Consider the following 19,974-nt stretch of genomic DNA (forward strand, 5'->3'; position numbering starts at 1 on the left):
AGAGAAGATAATCAGGTATAGAAACAGCCAAAAACACATCCAGAGAACACATTTCATATTTTAGACATACCTAAGCCTGTTATTGCATGTGTGTGTGTGTGTGTGTGTGTGTGTGTGTGTGTGTTTGTGTGTGTGTGTCACAAACTCGAGGATTTCTGGAAGGATCATAGTTTGATTGATGCTTTACCTCGAGTTAAGCAAACAAAGGATTGTGAGCTCTCACGAGTGAATGGATCGGTATGGAAAAATCCTGACAGGGTCAGAGATATGAAAAAAAAGCAGCCCTTTATTTCTGTTGCCTTAAAGAATGCTCAAGCAGAGTGGCATTTACTGCATGTAGCTACAAGATATTGTGTAGGCTCCTGATCGACAGGCCGAGGACGAGGAGGGGAAGGAGTTTGGAGGGTTGTGAAATGGGTGAAAACAGAGGAGATAAAAAAGAGGAGATGAAGAGAGTCGGAGAGGTTGTTTTCTTGGTGTGAAAGCAGCCAGTGTATGAGAAGAGCCCTGCAGGAAAAGGGGGGAGGAAGAAAGTAAAGAGAACAAGCCTGTTTGAAGCAAACAGAGCCAGCCTTCATGGTGGAGCTGCTGAAAGGGATGCCCTCTCAACCCTGCGCTCTGAACTGAATGTATGAACGCACACATGCTGCTCAGTGGGATCGACCATCCAGCCGAGGCAGCGCTGTTTGCCCAGGATGGAGCTCCGTACCTGGGACGGCTGGCTGACCGGTAAACCCTCCAAACACACCTGTTCCACATTACACACTTCAACAATCGGTCCAAAACATCTGCACAGCTTCACGAGGTTTCCCACCCTGGGTTATTAGTGAAAGATCACTTTACTACACCACGCAGGCATTTCTTAGCTTGTGTTTCATGCATCCCACCTTTCTTTGAAGGCCTTTTCTGCCATTTCACGGGCGGCTCTGCGCACCTCCTCTGGAACAGCATCTTTCTCAGCCTGAGAAACCTGGTAGACTTTGTGTCCTGCATCCAGACGATAGGGGCCTCCTTTACCACCCAGACCTGCAGTGTCTCTGCCGCCTGTACACAAAATAAACATCATAGAGTCACTCTAAATCACCATTCAGGAACAGAAAAGATTCATTTTGTCAAAACTTTCTCATAACCATGTCTGCAATAAATGACTTTGTTTACATGGACTTGATTATTCTGGTCATTATGAGATTTGGAAGTATCCTATTTTTCAAACCCCTTATCTTGATTTTGAGAAACTCAAGTATTCTACCTAGACTACATAACAGACACAACAGAAACTATGTGGGCGGCTTTCTGTATATGTATGTTTGCACATCTCCTTCTGTCCTTCAAAAATGTTGGCTGATTTTGTGAGTATACTGACAGGATTGCTGCAATGACAACAAATAACATCTTGTCTATTCTAAGCCAAGCAATATTCCTTAAAATGGCACAGTTGGTACAACATGATGGCCATTTTCACCTTTATAAATCCTAATATACCAAAGAAGCTCTCATTAAAAGAATAAGCCTCCCACTGTTTTCATTGGTTACACTTGCACATACTATTTTTTACTGTTTTTTCTAGTAGATGTCCTATTTTTCTATTTTTACATTTCTTATTGGTCTTCTAAAATACTGTCAGATTTTGTGAATGCACTGACAGAGTTGCTGCTTAATTTTGTTGTACCCTGTGCAATGACAATCAAGAAATTCTGTTCTATTCTATTCCATATTGCCTGGTTATGCTTTGAACATTTGCGCAAACAGCACAGAGTAATCAGTGTCCAGGATGTTAGTATTTATAATGTATATGTACATTTCTGTGCTCCATGTAAACACTGTAGACTGAATATAATCAGAACCAGCATAGTGATGCCCATATAAACACAATTCATTCATTTTACTATAACACAGTGACACACAATAAATGCTGAAATATTTTTGCTTATAATAAATGACGTAAACATTCAATTCATTACCAAATTACATGTCAGTTAATGTCAAGCTGACTGAAGGACAACAATACAGTTGCTAAAAGAAGGAGCACAGAACTGTTCTCCAACACACAACTTCCTCACATGCCATCAGTCACAGTAACGTCTGTGCAGATGGAATAAGCGCATGTTGTCGATACAGTAAGAATCACCAGCTACCTGTGCCTCCTGCCCACTGGTTTCCCCCGACGTGAGGAGCGTTCATAGCGTCGATCTTTCCATGTTTTGGGGCGGATACGTCCAGGCCGCTGTCCCTCTGGATGGTGATCTGAGAGGAGAGGAACAAGAAAAGTCAGAGACATTAATGAAGTTCAAACTCATTTACTCTTTACCTTAAATGACAAATTGTCCACTGGGTTACAAATTTGGAATTGCAAGACAATTTTCCAAAATTGAAAAAAAACAAAAAACAAAACATATTTTAATTTGACTGTAAACAAAAACCTAAAAAAGCTGCTAGTCAGATGTTCCTATATACTGAATGTGCACTCAGTACTACAGCTTGTACAGTTAAACTACGTTCACTGAGTATTCAGATACTATAAAATATAAAAATACTATAAAATAACATTATGGTAGTTGGGCTGTTGCATTGTTCTGTGGGTAGACTTTGGCACTGATATTTTTGTGTATACATATACAATGACAAACATTCCTTAGTTTTAATCGTGTCGATAAAAATAAAACTTTACTGCCGAAGTTTAGTTTGTTGCTTCCAGTTGTTTTAGGAGTCTTTCCTCTGAGTTTTTTCAGTTCAATTTCAGTTACATTCAATTTGATTTGCATATCGCAGTGTACAACATATCTCATCACACAGCGCTTAACATAGTGAGGTAGAGACCTTACAATTTAAACAGAGAACCCAACAATCCAAAGTAGCCTTTGGACTCCCTCTGAGCAAGCGGTTGGCAACGGTGGGAAGAAACCAAAAACTCCCCCTCAATTACCTATAAATGTAAATTATCACTGACATGGAGACAGGAGGGATCAGGATCTAACAGCAGGTCAGACTTTTCCACACAGAGTCACAGTTTATCAGCTGCAAGTAAATCATTAGCTACATAGCAAAAGTGACCTGAATGACAGAATGCCGTCACTTTAACAGACTGATGAAGCAGCATTGTTACATATCTGCTGTCTGAAAGGGCCTTTAGAGTCTGTTAAGCTCTCAGCATCTTTGTATTTATTAAAAAAAACAATACAACTCCATATATATAGTGTTTAGCTAAACAGTTGCTAAATAACAATGAACTATTTGGGGAGTGTAGTTTAATCAGAAGGCTGCAGTAATTAGACCATAATCCATAAAAACGAAACATTTAGTTTGTTGCTTCCAGTTGTTTAGCAGTCTTTCCTCTGAGATTATTAAATTTAATAGCAACAGGATCCATATGAGAAGGCTAGAAGAAAGTGTTGCTGCATCAATGCACAACTCCCTGGGAAAGCTTTTAAAGCAAACACAAAAGCTCATGAATGTAATCACACTTTGCCAATAGACATAGATGAGATTGAACCTTTTTCTTTCCCATTTCTTTGTGTTGATCTCCTGATGTGTTAAATTAGTATGTGAGAGTCGTCAGAAACACCTTCTAGTTACCACACAGTCAAAGCAGCAACAGAATTAAAGGAGTTTCTATCTCTGAGGTCTGAGGTCTGGGCAGGACGGACAGAATGGACTCTGTCTTTCTCTGCAGGAGAGCCATGGAGAGGTTAAAGCTTTGGTTTTTTAGGTTCATCTCAATGGTACCATCTGAGCCAAAATCAGCATGCTGGCTCTGACAGCGATGCCGGGCGACCGGCCAGAGTCTGGCTCGCATGGAGGCGCGAGAGGGAAAAGGAGGGAGTTCAGTGGGAGACTAAGTGCATCCCCTGTGGTTCAGCTGCATTCTTACACAGTGCAGGAATCTCAATGGTATCTGCGGGGGGACGAGGTTTTCTTGTAAACTGTGGACGCCCGTGTAAGTTGTTATCTCTGCTGTTTTTGATTCTTCATTGGTTTGTTGTGGTCCGAGACGTTAAACCGAGCCTTATCAGGACAGAGCAGCGAAGTGGGACCCCTCCTCTCCATGTACTGACCCGCCGTCCACGCCTCAAAACTGAGGAGCTCAGACTGTGTTCTCACACCTACATGAAGCTGCTGTATCAGCACACAGCGGTCTATATTTAGGTCAGATTAGGAGGGTCAGTCTGATGGACACCAGGTCAGATTATAAAGACGAGATAATGCTGATCGTGGGAGCTCAAAGTGTGAAGCAACTGCAGATATCAGGACTTGCAAACTGAACACATAATGTCTTATTGCTCAAAGAGATTTACACTAAAATGAAGAACAAAATTTTTCTCTGAACTGTTCTTTCCTATCTTTGCCTCCACACCAGATGCACATCTCAGTTTTAGTTCAAATACATTTTATCAGCAAGTCTAGACATTTAAACCAACACTTTCCTAACAAATGCTGTCATCTTTAATCAAACTAGGAAAAAAATAGTGACAAAATTGTAGGATGTTTTTGGTACATTTTGGTACAAAATACATCCTACAGCAGGCTGGACTGTTGACTTTTGTACAGTCAAGATCAATTTAAGATCTATTTCAAACGGAACAAAAAGAAACAAAGAACAATCCATGACCAATCCAGGACCAAGAAAGTACGATAGGAAAAGATATACAATAAGTATGGGATCACTGACATCATCTGTCAACCAGAAAGCACAAACAAGTTTATTTTTCACGTCTTAACAATATAATCCTTAAACAATGTAATCCTTGGCACCGTCTGCAGGGTTTTTCCTGCATAGATACATTTTTTGGCAGCTTTTACTGTACATAGACTGATCATGCTTACTATCATGGTTAGTCACTCCCAAATGACCCATTGAGAGCTGGAAAAACCCTCATCTGGCGGTATTAGTGGTAATGGTGAAATAATCTTAACAAAACAAGTCCCAGAGTTCCATTAAACATGACACGTTTGAGCCAAGACACTCGTTCTATGCATAGAAAGAAGAATCTTGGATACAATCCTAAAACAATCATGTCTGAATCGTGTCATGTCTGCAAGACTCAGAATCACTGGACGTCATTAGTGCAGTGACAAAAACAGACAAAAACAAACAGGCAGTTTATACAGACACAACCATGAGCTCATGCTAACACTGTAAAATACGCTGACTGATTTGATTTCAACTCCAATGGAAGCAACTCATTTGTGGAAACAGACACACAAAGACTGGAGCACAACGCGCACGACTGGAAAAACAAAGGAGAGTCTCAAAACAGCAGCAGAGATTCTCACACTGAGCTAAAATGAAACAAGTGCACATAATTTAGGTAAACATCGTGAAAAAAGTATGTATTTTTAAAATTTTTTGAAACGCCTTGTGGGATTTCAGCCGGTGTGTCTATAAACACCAGGAGGGACAACAATTTCAAAGAGAGGGACTCACATGGACTAACATGGACTAACATGGACTAACGTGTGGCTGGATTACTACTAAAACAGAGAACGGAGATGCTCAGATTAGAATATGCAGAGAGAAAAGGTGAGATTTCATTGACAGGAAACTATTACTCCACTATATCTTGACATAACAATTGTCAATAATGGTCAAAATCTTGCACATTGCATCTTCAAAATTAGACATTCAACATATACTCAGGTGGGGGCACTTAGTACTTACAAAATGGAAAATACATTATTTTTTACTGTAAAAGCAACAACTGTGGCATCATGTAAACAAACTGGCATCTAAAGGGTTAAAATCCTGAAAATGAATGAATATTTGGTAATTATGATCAGCACTGATGTAGATTAAAATAAAGACACTTCTGAAACTGAAAAATAATACTAACACCAGACATTTTTTTAGCACTGTTTTTGATGTGGGCATTTCATTCAGGACCTCTGTGTAACTTTTGTAAGTTGACGCTTAAGGGTTAAATACAGCGGAAATGCTAGTTGGAACATGCTACCAATCACATAATTTTATTAGCAATCATCCTAAATCAAAAAGATATGATCACATGGAAAGTTCCACATGAGAAAGTCTTTACTGGTCAGTCTGGGACAGTAACAGACAGTTTTAGTAATCAGCGGTGTGTAATTTAAAATGATGAACATCCTCAGTAGCTGCAAACAAACAGACGAGTCCATCCCTCCAGTATCAGTGAGGATCCTCAGGAGGTGTTTGTTTGCCGTCCAATGAACCAGCATTAACCTCAGTAACCAGAGAGACGTCGCTGCCATAGCTGAGCGCTGAGCTAAAGGGTCAAAGGTTTGAGGGCTTTGCATCACCTTCAGGAGCTCACCTCCTCTGTCTGACCTTCTCTCTGGTTACACACTAACGCTATAGTGTCTGAGTCACAGGCCACACAGAGCAAGAAAAGAGAACCAGCAGCAGAACATGAGCTTTGCTTCATACATGCCAGCCCCATGTTGGGAAATGAGGGTTGCACCTGATGCATAGGAATGCGACTTCAAAAGCTGAGCTGGTTTTACTGGCGGGACGCAACCTCCAGACCGAGTGTTTATGAATGTGATTATGATCCCTCGATTAACACCACACACTCTACTCCACCGCCTCCATCAGGCTGGGCTCAGGATTTCCTCAGCAGCAGCTTGTTTCAGTAATCCTTCGCTGTCATCGAGCTGCTTTTAGATAAAACTCTCTCGCTGCTGACAACATAACTCACCAATGTATCGTCATGCTGGTAAATAGACTCCATTCTGGCCCCCGTCAAAAACCAGTAAAAGGGTGACTAATGCTCTACTTTTAGGGTAAAGAAAAATGATGAGTGATGCTTTACAACACGTGTCCATTTTGGGCTCCGAGGGGCTTTTGGAGCTGCTGCACTCGGTTCAGGTTCCTGCTCTGGTTGTGAAAGAGGTATGAGTCATGTGGGCAATGCAGCGGCTGGGCGCCGATGTTTGTGTGTCACATTTCGATGTCCCAGCAGAGATCCTGACAGCAGGAGTATGACCACACTGAACAGCCCATACAATGCACCTTTAATGGATTTATCATTTAGTTTTTGGGGTCTACCAGAATATATTTACAAGTTTTAATCCTCACAAACAGCAGCAGGTACAGTGGTGTCGTCCTCTGTCGAGTCAAAATATGAGACTTCAGCAGATGTTCAGTCGTCTAGTCTCACATCTGCATCACATCACATGCAAACAATGCAGATTTAACCACCAAAGAAGAAGCGTTCAGAAACAGTGACAATAGCATTGGATGAAACACATGAAAGGAATGTAAAAAAAAAAAAAGAATTACTACCACTGCATCGTAAATTTGTTTTTTAAATTAGTTAAGCAAATTTGTAACGTAGCTGTTCAGCCAATGGAAAGCATTTTGGCTCAGTGTCTTTAGTTTTAACTGAGCTGTATAAATAACAGTGACTTAACTTGTCAAATTCTAAATCAGTTTGTGCCTCATGTTGAGAAGAATCACTAGTGGAAAAACAAACAACCGCCCATCCACACAAGAAGTGTTGCACAGCAATTCATATCTCAAGCATCACTCGTTCATTTCTCTCTATGTAATAAAATTCACTATGTTTTTTCTGGCTGCTGTTCAGTCACTCAGCTGGGAATTACACAAAAATATAACTGTTGCCAAAGGAATAAAAACAGAATGCTCGCCATTGAATTTAGAATTTTTTTGTCTCTATAGAGCTCACAGGAGTAGAAAATAAGCATCACTACACCCAACAACAATGCAAGTTCATGAAAATGCTGCTTTATCGACACATTAGCGTCACCTAATGATGGTTATCATAGGTCTAAACACATGCACAGATATATCTGTTATCTATGGGTGGCTGTGTCTTAAATCACTCCCTATTTACTATATAGTGCACTACATCGCTGTCCACTATTTTTCTTTTTTTTATTTATAGGGATACCACTAATGAATCAACTTTTAAATATGCCAGTTATAGCCAGCTGGCTAATTTCCATCTGCAGTCATTTAGTAAAATGTGAGACCTAATAAAGTGCTGAAATATAGAAAGAGAGACAACGAGATGCTATAAAAGACACTCGAGTTATCAAGACAAGCAGCAAAACCTCAGTACAATAATAGCAACAACTGACAGTGTCTACACATTTACAAGCAGCTCGATGCAACAAAACAAGTGATACTAACCACAAACAGCATTTTTATTACAAAGTGACATGCAGAGCAGCAGTACAGAGTACGCACAGATGTAACGGAGGAATTAATATGCAGATTTTTATAAACTGTTGAGAGAAAAAGGGAGTTTTCCAGCTGAGTGTGTAAATATATTCACAGCTATCGTGGCCCATGTGTCAAAAAGTTAATTTCTGACAAGAATCTCAGAATACAATCTCCATTTATATTTGCCAAAATAACCATTTTACTGCTGACGATGATTAGCAAGTGTCCAAAACCTGACATTACCGGTGAATGAACTGTCCAATATACAGTGGGTAAGGACTGCACAGCCCAGCCTGTATGGCGTTGTATTTAATCAACACACAAGTGCTGAATGGAAAAAGGGCGATGTTGCATACATCTGTGTTCATAAACATCGGAACACAGGATCCTCCCTTGTGATGCAACAGCTTTATAGGATGTTGTCATGGTTGCCAGTTTTAACTGCGCTGCTAATGTAGGTGACTGGATGTTTCTCATCAAATTGCATCTAAGTAGTGTTTGTTAAGGTCTGCTGTGAAGTTGTTATGCTTACGTTTAACTTATCAAAGAAGCTAAGGCAGCTTTTTTTTTGACAAATGATTCAAGCAGGAGAGCTTCATGTCTATCCACGGAGTGAAAGTGCATCAGCTGTGAGTCAAATAAAATTGTCTGTGTAAAATGAATGGGACTTTTGAGCTCCCAAAATATCTCCTCCCACAGCATTACTAGAATCTGATGACAAGTGCATCATCAGTTTCACGACTGGCAATGAAATTTGATCAAAGTGCACACAGTCCCACTGAAGGAACTTAAGAGTTGAACTGTTCAAAGTTCCAAATGCTGGAATCCATTTTTGTTGTGTTTGGTGGCTGTTAGAAACTAGAAGGTGGAAAATAAAAGCTGTCCAGATATAAAGACATTTAGTCAACCTTTGTATAACCTCGCTCCCTCACTGCTTCCCAGCGAATCATTCAGAATGAACAGCTGACTCACAGTCCACCAGGTCTATTTAGTTTCCTAGAGCTGCCTCAGCTAACAAAAAAAAATATCTTAGTCACCAGGACAGCTCACCAAACGTTCTGCTGCTGGCTGCAAGAGTGAACACAAGAGTCTTCATACACTCCCAGCATCTGAGGAACTGAACATCCAGAGGATTGCTTTTATTTTAATGTTTAATGTTAGCGTGCGGCTAATGTGGCTAACATCAGATTTGTGGTACGCCCACATGTCACACTCATTATTATTCTTGTACATAATATATGTTATATTGATTTAAAAAAAAAAAAAAAAAAAAAAAAAAAAAGGTGAGCTTTTACAGAATTGAATTTCCCTTCTGGGATGAATAAAGTATTTTTCATTTTCATTTCATGTCAGAGGTCTGTGGAAACTGCTGTGGGGCATTCAGAGATGGTCGTTTGGATTTGAAACTAATTAACAAGGATTTGAAGTGTTATTTTGTTTTCATTTCACCTGTTGGTGCTTTAGTTTAACCTAAACTCAGCTGGTGTTACCATTTCTTAGCTTCTCTTCTGCTCTCTGTGCTCACATAAACTGCATTGTAATACAGCTGCATTCCCATTAAAGCTGTTCTAATCTACATGTTTTTCTGTTTCTGTTGTCAGACAACTGAACCAGTATGAAACAGTGACTGAAGCGCAGCTCATTCAGAATACATGTTAACCAGCAGTCAGCTTTTTCTCAAGCTGCTGCAGCTCTGCACCACTAAACAGCTGATTTTACAACCGCAATGTCTTCTGAAAAACTCACCAACCACATGAGTAAAAAACAACATCTGTGCTGTGCATTCAATGATATTTCAAAGTAACATTATTGCTCAGAGACAAAGTGAGAAACCATTGGAAGTCACGATCTCACATACTTCTTCTAGTGTCAGTTATGTCCAAGCTGTCAATCACAGATGCAAAGAGTTTTCTTCCTGAAAGGGGGCAGGGACAGCAGCAGCTCATTCGTTTTCAGAGCAAAACAGAATGTGTAGAACAGGGTTAAAACCAGAGGTTACACGGTCATGGTGAAATGAACCATCTTTGCAATAGAATAAGCTGAAACACTGAAAGACACTGTGAGGACTTGTCATTAATTTGCAGAAAAGGGACACAATATGAGCCCTTTCAAGGCTAACGATGGTTTTGTCACATTTTGTCACGAGTATTTCAAAGACTGAAGCTGTTTTCAAGGGTCAAAAGCATTTTCATAAGTGGCCTCTACGTGATCAAAGTGATTTAGCACGAAAGTAAAGGAAAAAAAAGATTTAATTTGACCTAAAAACTTTCATTAACGTTGACATGTGAATATCTTCTAAAGCACGCCTTGTGGAAGTTTTATATTATTTCTCTTTATTCTGGCTGTGTTTAGGTGGTTTGCTTGATATTCTTAGGTTATCATCAGCTCCATGTCACAGCTTAAATTTGAGAGCTTCCTGCTCCAGACTAAAGCCCAGACTCACAGCGCCCAGTGAACACATCGACAGGCTTTAAAGCGACAGTAACTGGAGTAATTGTTGCTAGGTTGCTTCTAGTGATGAGCAATAAGCTAATTATGACACCTTCACCCTGAGATGGAGAAACAGAGGCAAAGAAAGCCAGATTGGGGAGAGTTGAGGGGAGCATGGGTTGGGTGTGCAGCTAAGAAAACTTCAGTTTTATGACTGTGGGAATCGATGTCTTAACTCCTCCCTCCGGCCTTTCTTTTCTTCGCCCAGTGTCTCTCATCTGCGGTCCACGCCTTGTCTTGGAGGATTAATAGCCTCATAAATTTCTGATTCTCCCTTTAGACGCCTAAAGACAGAGAGTGATTTAGGAGCGATGCCATGTGGGTTTGTGTGTGTGTGTGTGTGTGTGTGTGTGCAGCTCCACATGTGCATGAGGCCTCTTTTGAGGCCTTTTTGTGAATAAATGCACTTGTGTGAACCTGGATGCATGCATGTGTGTGTGTTAGCATGAATGCAGGCCTCTACATGAATGTTTGAGCATTTGTGACAGCGTCTACAGGATGTGAATGCACAGCAGAGTCTTTTTTGAATTTTGTTGTAAAGTGTTTGACGTGGTAGCAGGAATTGAGTTGAACACTTATCGCTCTGTACCACAAAATCTGACTGGTGGGATCAAAAGGAATGGTAACTTTAAAAAGTTACTAAAATTATACCATTTGCTACAGTCAGAAATTGCAAAAACAAAGAATTGACTTTCTACTTTCTTCAACTTTTCTTATCCTTAAATTAGTCATCTTTGACATGCTGATCTGTCAGGAAAAAATAAAAAACAAATCTAATGTTAAAACGGTATTTTTACTTCATTCCACATGTCTCATTTAAATATGTGGCAAATATAAACTCCTGGCACCAGGTTTTGTAAGAAAAAATTAAAAACAAATCCGCACCCCTTGGTGTAACTATGAAGCTATTAGTAACGTGACAAACATTTAGAGGCTTTTTGGCACAACTGCATGCTGTGTTTACACAAAGAAGACAGAAACAAATTCAAAATGTAAGTAATAAAATATCTATAGTATGTAGAGCCACCAATTTATGTTTTCACACACCTGTGGGCACTTGAAAAAAAGGTTGCACATGTTATTTTCCACTTTTTGCAAAATAAATAATGGAAGAATTTATTTTCTTCTTCTTCTAGTTTTATGATTCTAGGGCATTATAACTGTGTCATATAGCACAGAAGATATTTAGAGTTCTCTCTCCTTCTAGGTATCGATGTGTTCAGAAACTAGTCTGGGTTCAGAGGGTTGATTTCACGAAAGAAAAGAAAAAAAGTACAAAAAAACCCTTTAAGGTGGTAAAAATAAAAGAAGTTACAGGATAAACAGCTGAGGAAGGATCCTTCTTCTACGACAGACTGTGGTTTGCAAAATGTTTTTGCACATTTCAAGAACTAGTAATGATGTTTTTATTATAGGACACGTCCACAAGGCACTTCTACAGATGACTTGAGGAATCGAGCATGTGCACACATGCATATGAGTGCAACTGATAAGCTTGCTTCAGTGAGGGAAGGGCAGGAGGGCAAACTGGTGGCAGGTGGCCGACCGCACCAGATGAGATTAAAAAAAACCCAAAAAAACAGACGCTGACATGCAGGTAAAAAAACAACCACATTGTACAATTAAATGTCAGGATGAGTGAGTGAACTGCTCTGATTGTGGTTGCATTACGGTGAACACCTGCAGACACCTACTTGGCAGCAGCAGAACCGTGAGCTGTGTATTCAGATTAATGATGACTGATGTCTCCTGTGCACTGATGATGTCAACAGCACTGTAATGGAGCAATGTCAGACCGAGGCCAAACACGTGGAGATACGAGGAGCAGAGAGTCATGCACACCTGGATGCACAATCACAGCCCATTGTGTGGATTTCCAGAGACATGCAGCATGTGTGCATGGAGTGTTATAAAAGCAATGAGCTGTCATGTCTCTCCTCTCCAGATACGGTCTTTATTAATTATATCATACAGCACACAACAGAAGGGAGCAAACTCCTGTGCAAAATCCCCAAATGTCTCAAAAATTGCATTATTTCTAAGTTTGAGAGTGTTTGTTCTCATGAATGATCAAACACTAACACTATAGAAAGACCACACTGACAATACAGGCTCCAAAGTAGAAACTCAATGCAGCAAAAGTGAAAACACTCGGGATCACAGATCCACTGTGATTTCCAATCAGCCTAACTGCATGAACACGTTCCTAAAATGAGCTTGGAGCAGCAGAACTTTTGTAGTTTTGGACCTATGAGCTGTGTCTATCTGCATGTCTACATCATGGCTCTACATGGAAAAGAATTGCCAGAGGAACTGAAAAATCAGGAAGATCTACTAGAAATCAGTGGTAACACAGTTGCAACAGTAATCAGTAGGCACAGAAGGAGCCATTATAGCACTAATCAGGGCTCCAGTGGTCGTCCTAATAAAGCGACTTAACAGACAGTGCACTATCATCTCAATCAAGCTCTGAAAAATAGACAGCAGCTGATTCAGACTGAGCACAGAGGATGTCGATGGAAATCAGCTCAGACAGTGTTAAGGACATGTCATAACATCAACCTCTATGGACACAGGACCAGAAAAAGCTTACTCTTGCTTACACAAAACTTCAAGATTAAATTTAGCCAAAGAACATGAAAAGAAGCCTGATGAATATTGGGAGAACATTCTTTGGTCAGATGAGACAAAGATAAATATGTTGGGCTCAGATAGACTCCTGCATGTTTGGTGGGAACCAGGCCAAGACTACCACAGTGACAGCATAGTCCTGACAGTGAAGCAAGGAGATGGGAGTGTGGTGATAACAGGTGTTCTGGAGATGACATTTATAGATGCGCCATAAATGTCTTTGGATATATCAAAATACTGACTAGATGACTCCCTGTCTGGAGAAGCTTGGCAGGAGGGGAATATTCCAGCATGATAATCATCCAAAGCACAAAATCACGCAAGATTTTTTAAAGAAGGGAAAAGTGAAATGTGACAGAATTATGACCTGACTTGAATCCAATAGAGCACCTTAGGGGCATTTTAAAGAGAAATGTAGAGCAACACAACCCCTCCAGCAAAGAGCAGCGTAAAAAAGTAGTCTGTGAAGAATGACAGAACATCTCTGCAGAAATTTGGTGTCTGACATCAAAAATAAAGATGGACAAATGAAGTACCACTGCCTGTATCTGTAACACAGTGAACCTAAACTGTAAATCCAGATTCCCTCCCTTTTCTCTTCACACTTTAGTCAATAGCCCACTGTTACACTCCTGAAGTGTGTCATAAAAATAAGGTATTTGGCAGGTATTGCACATGTTCCGTGTGCAAACAGGTAAGCTTACATGTGGTGTTTAAACAGTCCAGTGAGGCAGCAGATATAAAGAGAGCCTTTTAAGCAGGTATGTTTAAATACAGTAGAGCTACTGTTGTTTGCAGCGAGCTAACACGGAGCACAGGGAGCGTCTGTCTGAATCTGACCTACAGCGGACTCAAGGTGCCCCATCAAAGAAGACCTGCCTCCTGAGGAATCTAGGCCAGAGAGGTGCTGTGGGAGCTTTGCAGGTGTGCAGGTGTATGGGAGCGTGTCTTTATTAATGACTATAATCTCAGGCAGAGTCTTGTGATGCTTTTGCAGCAGCAGAAAACAGTGACAATAATGGAATTTCCTTGCCAAACACGTAGTCAAGACGTCATAAATCATGTTTGGATGTTGACAGACAAAACATTCACTGATGTGCATCATGTAATTTTACAATCAGTCTTGATGTCATCATTTCAGGCCATGTTGCGTCTCCTCGCTCTCACAGATTTGCAGATAACGCCTCCTGCATCTTGACATTATCTGATAGATGTTTCTGTTTGTATGTGGGCACAAAGCTGTCTCAGTGCTCCGGTCTGAATGTTCTGACCCGTGCCGAGGGTCAAACCTGTTGCATCATCGTCACAAAGCCCATTCATTCATTCATACACACATGCACACCCACTCTGGCTGCAGCAGGGTCATAAATTCTCGGCTGGAAAATATTCCGGTTAGCATAAAATCAGGAATGTTTCAGCAGCGACTATATATCTGCCAAAATGAGGAAAGAGTGCACAGGGAGTTGAGATGTGCTCACAGTTATTTTTAAAGTCACACTGCCCCCCAGTGGTTCTGAGAGGAACTGCAGACTGCAAGCATTTCTATTCATCACATTCCGTTATCGGGCTGCACAGTGGATCGGTGGTTAGTACCGTTGCCTCACAGCTAGAAGGATGCCCCGTCATGTCCCATCTTTCTGTGTGGAGTTTGCATGTTCTCCCCGTGCAGCGTGGGTTCTCTCCGGGTTCTCCGGCTTCCTCCCACAGTCCAAAAACATGTTGAAGTTAATTGGTGAGTCTAAATTGTCCATAGGTGTGAATGTGAGTGTGCTTGGTTGTCTGTCTCTAAGTATAGCCCTGTGATAGACTGGTGACCTGTCCAGGGTGTCCCCTGCCTTCACCCTAAGTCAGCTGGGATAGACTCCAGCCCCCCACGACCCTAGTGAGGACTAAGCGGTGTATAGATGATGGATGGATGTTCCATTACCGCTGCAGCATCCAGATCAATTTACTCACAACCGAACAAATTCTTATTGGCTGGACAAGCTCAGGGGGTAGTTTTATAAGAGGTAAAGCTCTCCATCAAAAGCCGTCCAGGATTAATAGATAATTTTTTTGGTAGTAGGGGAAACAGACAACCTGTGTTTTCACAAATTTGAACTGACCCAACTTCATGGAAACTGCTAGGTTTCGAACCTATTTAATGTTTACAAAATGTTAGCTTAGATTAAAAAAAGAGAGAAAAAAAAAATTGCATACAAACAGAAATAAGCAATAAATACAAAAGCAAAACAAAACATAGAACTGACAGCCAATCCAGTATGAGCTGTATGTATAACTTGCATATTACTTAGCTGGCGCACCCAGACAAAATGCAAAATGCAAATAAATAAAAAGAACTTTGCTTGTTCACAAACTGCAAACTTCATGATTTTGCAGCAGGAACCAGGGAAACTTTTGAAAAAAAATTAACTACAGTGCTGCCCGTTTATTGTTATACCCTCGGTCCAAGATGGATTTATGACTATATCCAGGATATTCCAATAGGTGGGCTTATTACTCATTTATTTATTATTAGACTAGTGTATCAAAGTGTCTGCACTGGTAGAACACTGAGAAAACTGTGTCTGTATGATGAAAAACAGGGATTTATAAAGCCAAAGTGGGAATGTTTTCACAAGACCAAAGGGACAGTTTCTTTAAAGATCAAGAGATGTTTATCAAAATGGAGCTTTATAGTTCTGCTTCAGTGAAATTTCACCTTTGTTGGTACAAAAAGCCACCCCATTAATAAAAGTTATTTCCTTTATTCAGAGAGCATACAGAGGATTAACTTATCATGATTAACTAGCTGAGCAGTTCAGCTATGAGTAACGACATGCTCTGCAGTAATGTGATTCTCTTTGATGGGCCCTAATTAACGTCAGGCAGTGTGTGAATAACTCAGCAAAGCAGATCTCAGGTCAGCAGGTAATTGACAAACAAACAAACACGTTGCCTTCCGTGGGTGAACCGGGTGTGATAATCTGCCACACATGACCAACGCTCGGCCCGTGAACTGTAACGATTGGCCGACCATGACTTTAAACAGGCAAAAGTTACTCCTGGAATCAATTTCAGGGAATTTTGTCATGACAAAACCAGGAATATGACATTATTCTATGACAATACACGGGCTGTTTTACTATAGGTTGTATAGGAAATGATTCAGGACTTCAATATTTTATGACTATAAATGAGATATTTTATAAAGCGGTATGACATTAAGTGGGCAGCACTGTAATAATAAACTAACGTAGTAAAAAAGTTTTTAAAAAAATAAAATTAAATAAAATGCTGAGTTATTTGTACTGGGCTATTCATTCAAGAAACAATTCAGCCACAACTGAGTGGCAGTTATTAATAAGGTAAACTAACTCCTCATTTGTTGGTCGATATGTTCTCATCCGACTAAGTTCTCTTTGGTTGGAGAATCTCTCGTGTTACTTTCATATTAATTAAACGTTCTAGGACGAATTCATTATTTTTTGTAGTAGGAGGCGACCTGTGAACACCCGCGTTTCATATCTTTGAACTGGCCCAATCAGATAAGCTGCAAATACTATCTTTTTTATTTTTATTTAGAATTCAATGTCTGTCGAATAAGACTTTCCTTGGTGGACGACTACACTTTATCATCACTGAGGAGTTTGACACAGAAGGTTCTGCATGTAGGATTTAGGAAGAGAGCTGTGATTTTACCTGTATGGGTCTGCCATCCTCTCCTCCGATCATGTTCCTCCACTCCATCAGTGAGCGCTGCAGAGTGTCCAATCCGGTTTCCCAGAGCCGGACGTAGCCGCCCATATCCACCGTGACCACACCTCCAGAGCTGAGAGCAGCGATCAGCACATCCGACTCCGACACCTTCGACAACCAGCTGGTGTAAGGAGACACTGTCATCGACCTGCAAAACCACAAATATGTAGAAGACAGGACACTTAGAGAAGTTATCAATGCTTTCACAGAAGACCTGTTTGGATGGTCACACTGAAATCGACTTAAGTTGTCAAAAAAAAAAAAAAAAGGGTAAGAACACATTTTACTGTTTGCCTGAACCTCAAACCATGCAAGTGGGTGTCAAAATGCATGTTTAGATTGTTTTTTATTTTAGATATGTTTTGGGGCTTTTTTGCCTTAATGATAGTTGACAGTGAAGATAGAGAAACGTGGGGAGAAGAGTGGGGGAATGACATGCAGCAAGTGAGCCACTGGCAGGAATCGAACCACGCCGCTGCATCAGCGACTACAGCCCCTGTACATGGGTTCCCAGCCTGTTGAGCTATCCAGGCACCCTAGATTTTTTTCTTCTAATCTGCAAAATTATACCATTTATCAGAGCCAGAAACTATTAAAGCAAAAGGAATTAAATGCTTTTAAACTTTCAGCGAGTCTAGTCACGTATGACTTCTTGTTACATCAATAAAATTTGCCAAATCTCTGCTTAAAACTGCAATATTTCATCGAAATCAAAATGTACTACATGTCTCTTCATTTAAAATGCCAAAATGTGCAGCAGATTCTGCTAAAAATAAATGATTCCACACTCATCATCATTAGCAAGAAGCCATTTGTGAATCAGCTCACTTGACATGAATTTAGGGGCCATTCGGTTTAACTGCAGGCAGTGTTTAAAGATAATAGAGATCAGACACGTATGGAAACAAATTTAGAATTTATGTAGTAAAATATCTATAGTATGTAGAGTCAGTATTTATTCCAGCATTGCTAACACCTGTGGACACTTGGAAACATGTTGCACAAGTTGACTCAAGGTTTTGTTTCCATTTTTGTAAAATAAAAAAAGAAATTCCACTTTCACTTTTTTTAATGATTAATAGAACTAGAAATGTGTCAGATGGCACAGACAACATTTCTGAGTCCTCTCTATTTCTAGTCATGGTTATGTTATTTCCACAGAGGTGCAGAACATTGTATTGCAGAAAAATGAACACACAGTTAAGAAAAAGGTAACAGGAGCAAAGAAAAAAAGGTTAAATTCTACCTAACTATGACATAAAAAACAAAACAGACAGAATTCTCAGCATTTCGCTTTTCTTTATACACTGCCGTCTCTGACCACCAGCTGGTGCCAGAGGATACAAAATCACAGTATATTGTTGCTCTTCAAGTATTGCAACGTGAGTGTGCAAACAGGTGTGCTGGGATTACCTGGGGACGGGAATATATTTGAGCTTTTTGGAGTTCAGATCAGTGACTTCCAGGTACGCTGCCGTCATCGGAGGTGTGACATCTGAGGGACCAAAACAAACAAACTCAACATGCTGTCAGTTCGGATTCTGTCATGTTTTCAGTGAGTGTATTTACATGGTCTGACCTTTGGGGTAAACCTCCTTCAGGGGCACCTTGCTGGGCGGAAGGGCTCGGACCACCTGGTTGGCCGAAAGCAGACTGACACAGTTGTCCCGTTTGGGGATGTTGGTCCGAAGCCCGCCTCTGAAGAACATGTTAGCGCCGCTGTCGCTCTTCATCTCTGACAGGTCAACGGGCCGGTTGAAGCTGTACACCTCGTTAGGAGACTGGCCAAAGACAGACATCAAGAGGAAAATGTCACCACCTATATAGCTGTGAGTGCATTAATATTCATCACCGAGCTCTAGGCTTTCATCTTCTCTTCAGTTTTTTCATGCATACACTAGGAGAGAAAAGCCAATCTTAAATATATTTACTTCATTGGTTTGGAGAGAATTTCAGAGAATTGTAGAATTTCAGTGGTACTGGCATCAAATTATTACATCAGTCAAGTTATACTCCATAATATTCTGTATTACAGTTTGGTCAAGTAATCTTTTATATAATGTTGGGAGGTTTTAATCCCTAATATGCAAATTACACCAGTAAAATCACACCATAAGTAACGTTATAGTGTCCTAATCCCACTATTTAAACTTTGTAGGTTAATTTGTAACATTAATCATAATCCTTATCAGCTGGAAAGCAATTTAACCTGGTTGTCTTAAATATGCTGTATAAAAAAAAGAAAAAAAGAAAGATTACAAGTTTTCAGTTATTAGTCTTTTTTCAGACCTGATGGATCTTGCAACAAAGCAAAAGAGCTGAACACATGACACTTTCAAATGTTGCTCCATAAAGCTGAATTAAAGAAACTAACTTGTACCAAACAAATGTCCCGTATTTTGAATAAATGGAGTAACCTTAACTTTGCACAAAGAAGACGCCACCATGCCTGGTCACACACTGTCTGAACCTGAAAACATATCACATTAGAGTCTCACCATGAGGTCTGGGAAGCCCACAACAACTCGTGCAAAGCAGCTGGTATCGGCCAGCAGCCGGTTCGGAGAAACTATCTTCTGGTTCAGGGCAGCGCTCAGGTTCTCGTTGGGCAGCTGCTCGCAGGACAGCATCTGTGGAGTGGAACCCCCGGCTGGGATGGAAGGAGTCAGGAGACGGAGCGTGATGGAGCAAAGACAGAGAAAGGGTGCGATTATTGAATAAAAGGCCTTGTGTTTACGGGCCAGAATGTGCTGCATCCGTCCATTATATCAGCGAAGAAACAACATTCGGAGCCGATTCATTTTGTCTTTCATTGTACTCAGAAAAGCAGACAAGTTATGATATATGTCTCAATATTACTCATGATTTCACATTTGTTTCTCACTAACTTGCAGTGGCAGGATTTCTTTTACTTATTGAGGCATGTGTGGTTCCCCCAACCTTGTTTAAAAAGCTGT

The 19,974-nt window shown here is 40.4% G+C and overlaps 1 protein-coding gene across 1 annotated transcript in view; it reads right to left on the bottom strand.

Moving 5' to 3' along the window:
- The window catches only part of vwa8 (von Willebrand factor A domain containing 8), a 109,472-nt gene that overhangs the window by 17,534 nt on the left and 71,964 nt on the right, over window positions 1-19,974 (bottom strand). The window contains 6 exon segments of the mRNA XM_008290255.1: window positions 888-1,044; window positions 2,136-2,244; window positions 16,961-17,165; window positions 18,431-18,512; window positions 18,597-18,798; window positions 19,516-19,767. Of these exon segments, the coding sequence (XP_008288477.1) occupies window positions 888-1,044; window positions 2,136-2,244; window positions 16,961-17,165; window positions 18,431-18,512; window positions 18,597-18,798; window positions 19,516-19,767 (1,007 nt within the window).

The sequence above is a fragment of the Stegastes partitus genome, unplaced genomic scaffold, assembly GCF_000690725.1.
Source record: "Stegastes partitus isolate 25-593 unplaced genomic scaffold, Stegastes_partitus-1.0.2 Scaffold662, whole genome shotgun sequence".
NCBI lineage: Eukaryota > Metazoa > Chordata > Actinopteri > Pomacentridae > Stegastes > Stegastes partitus.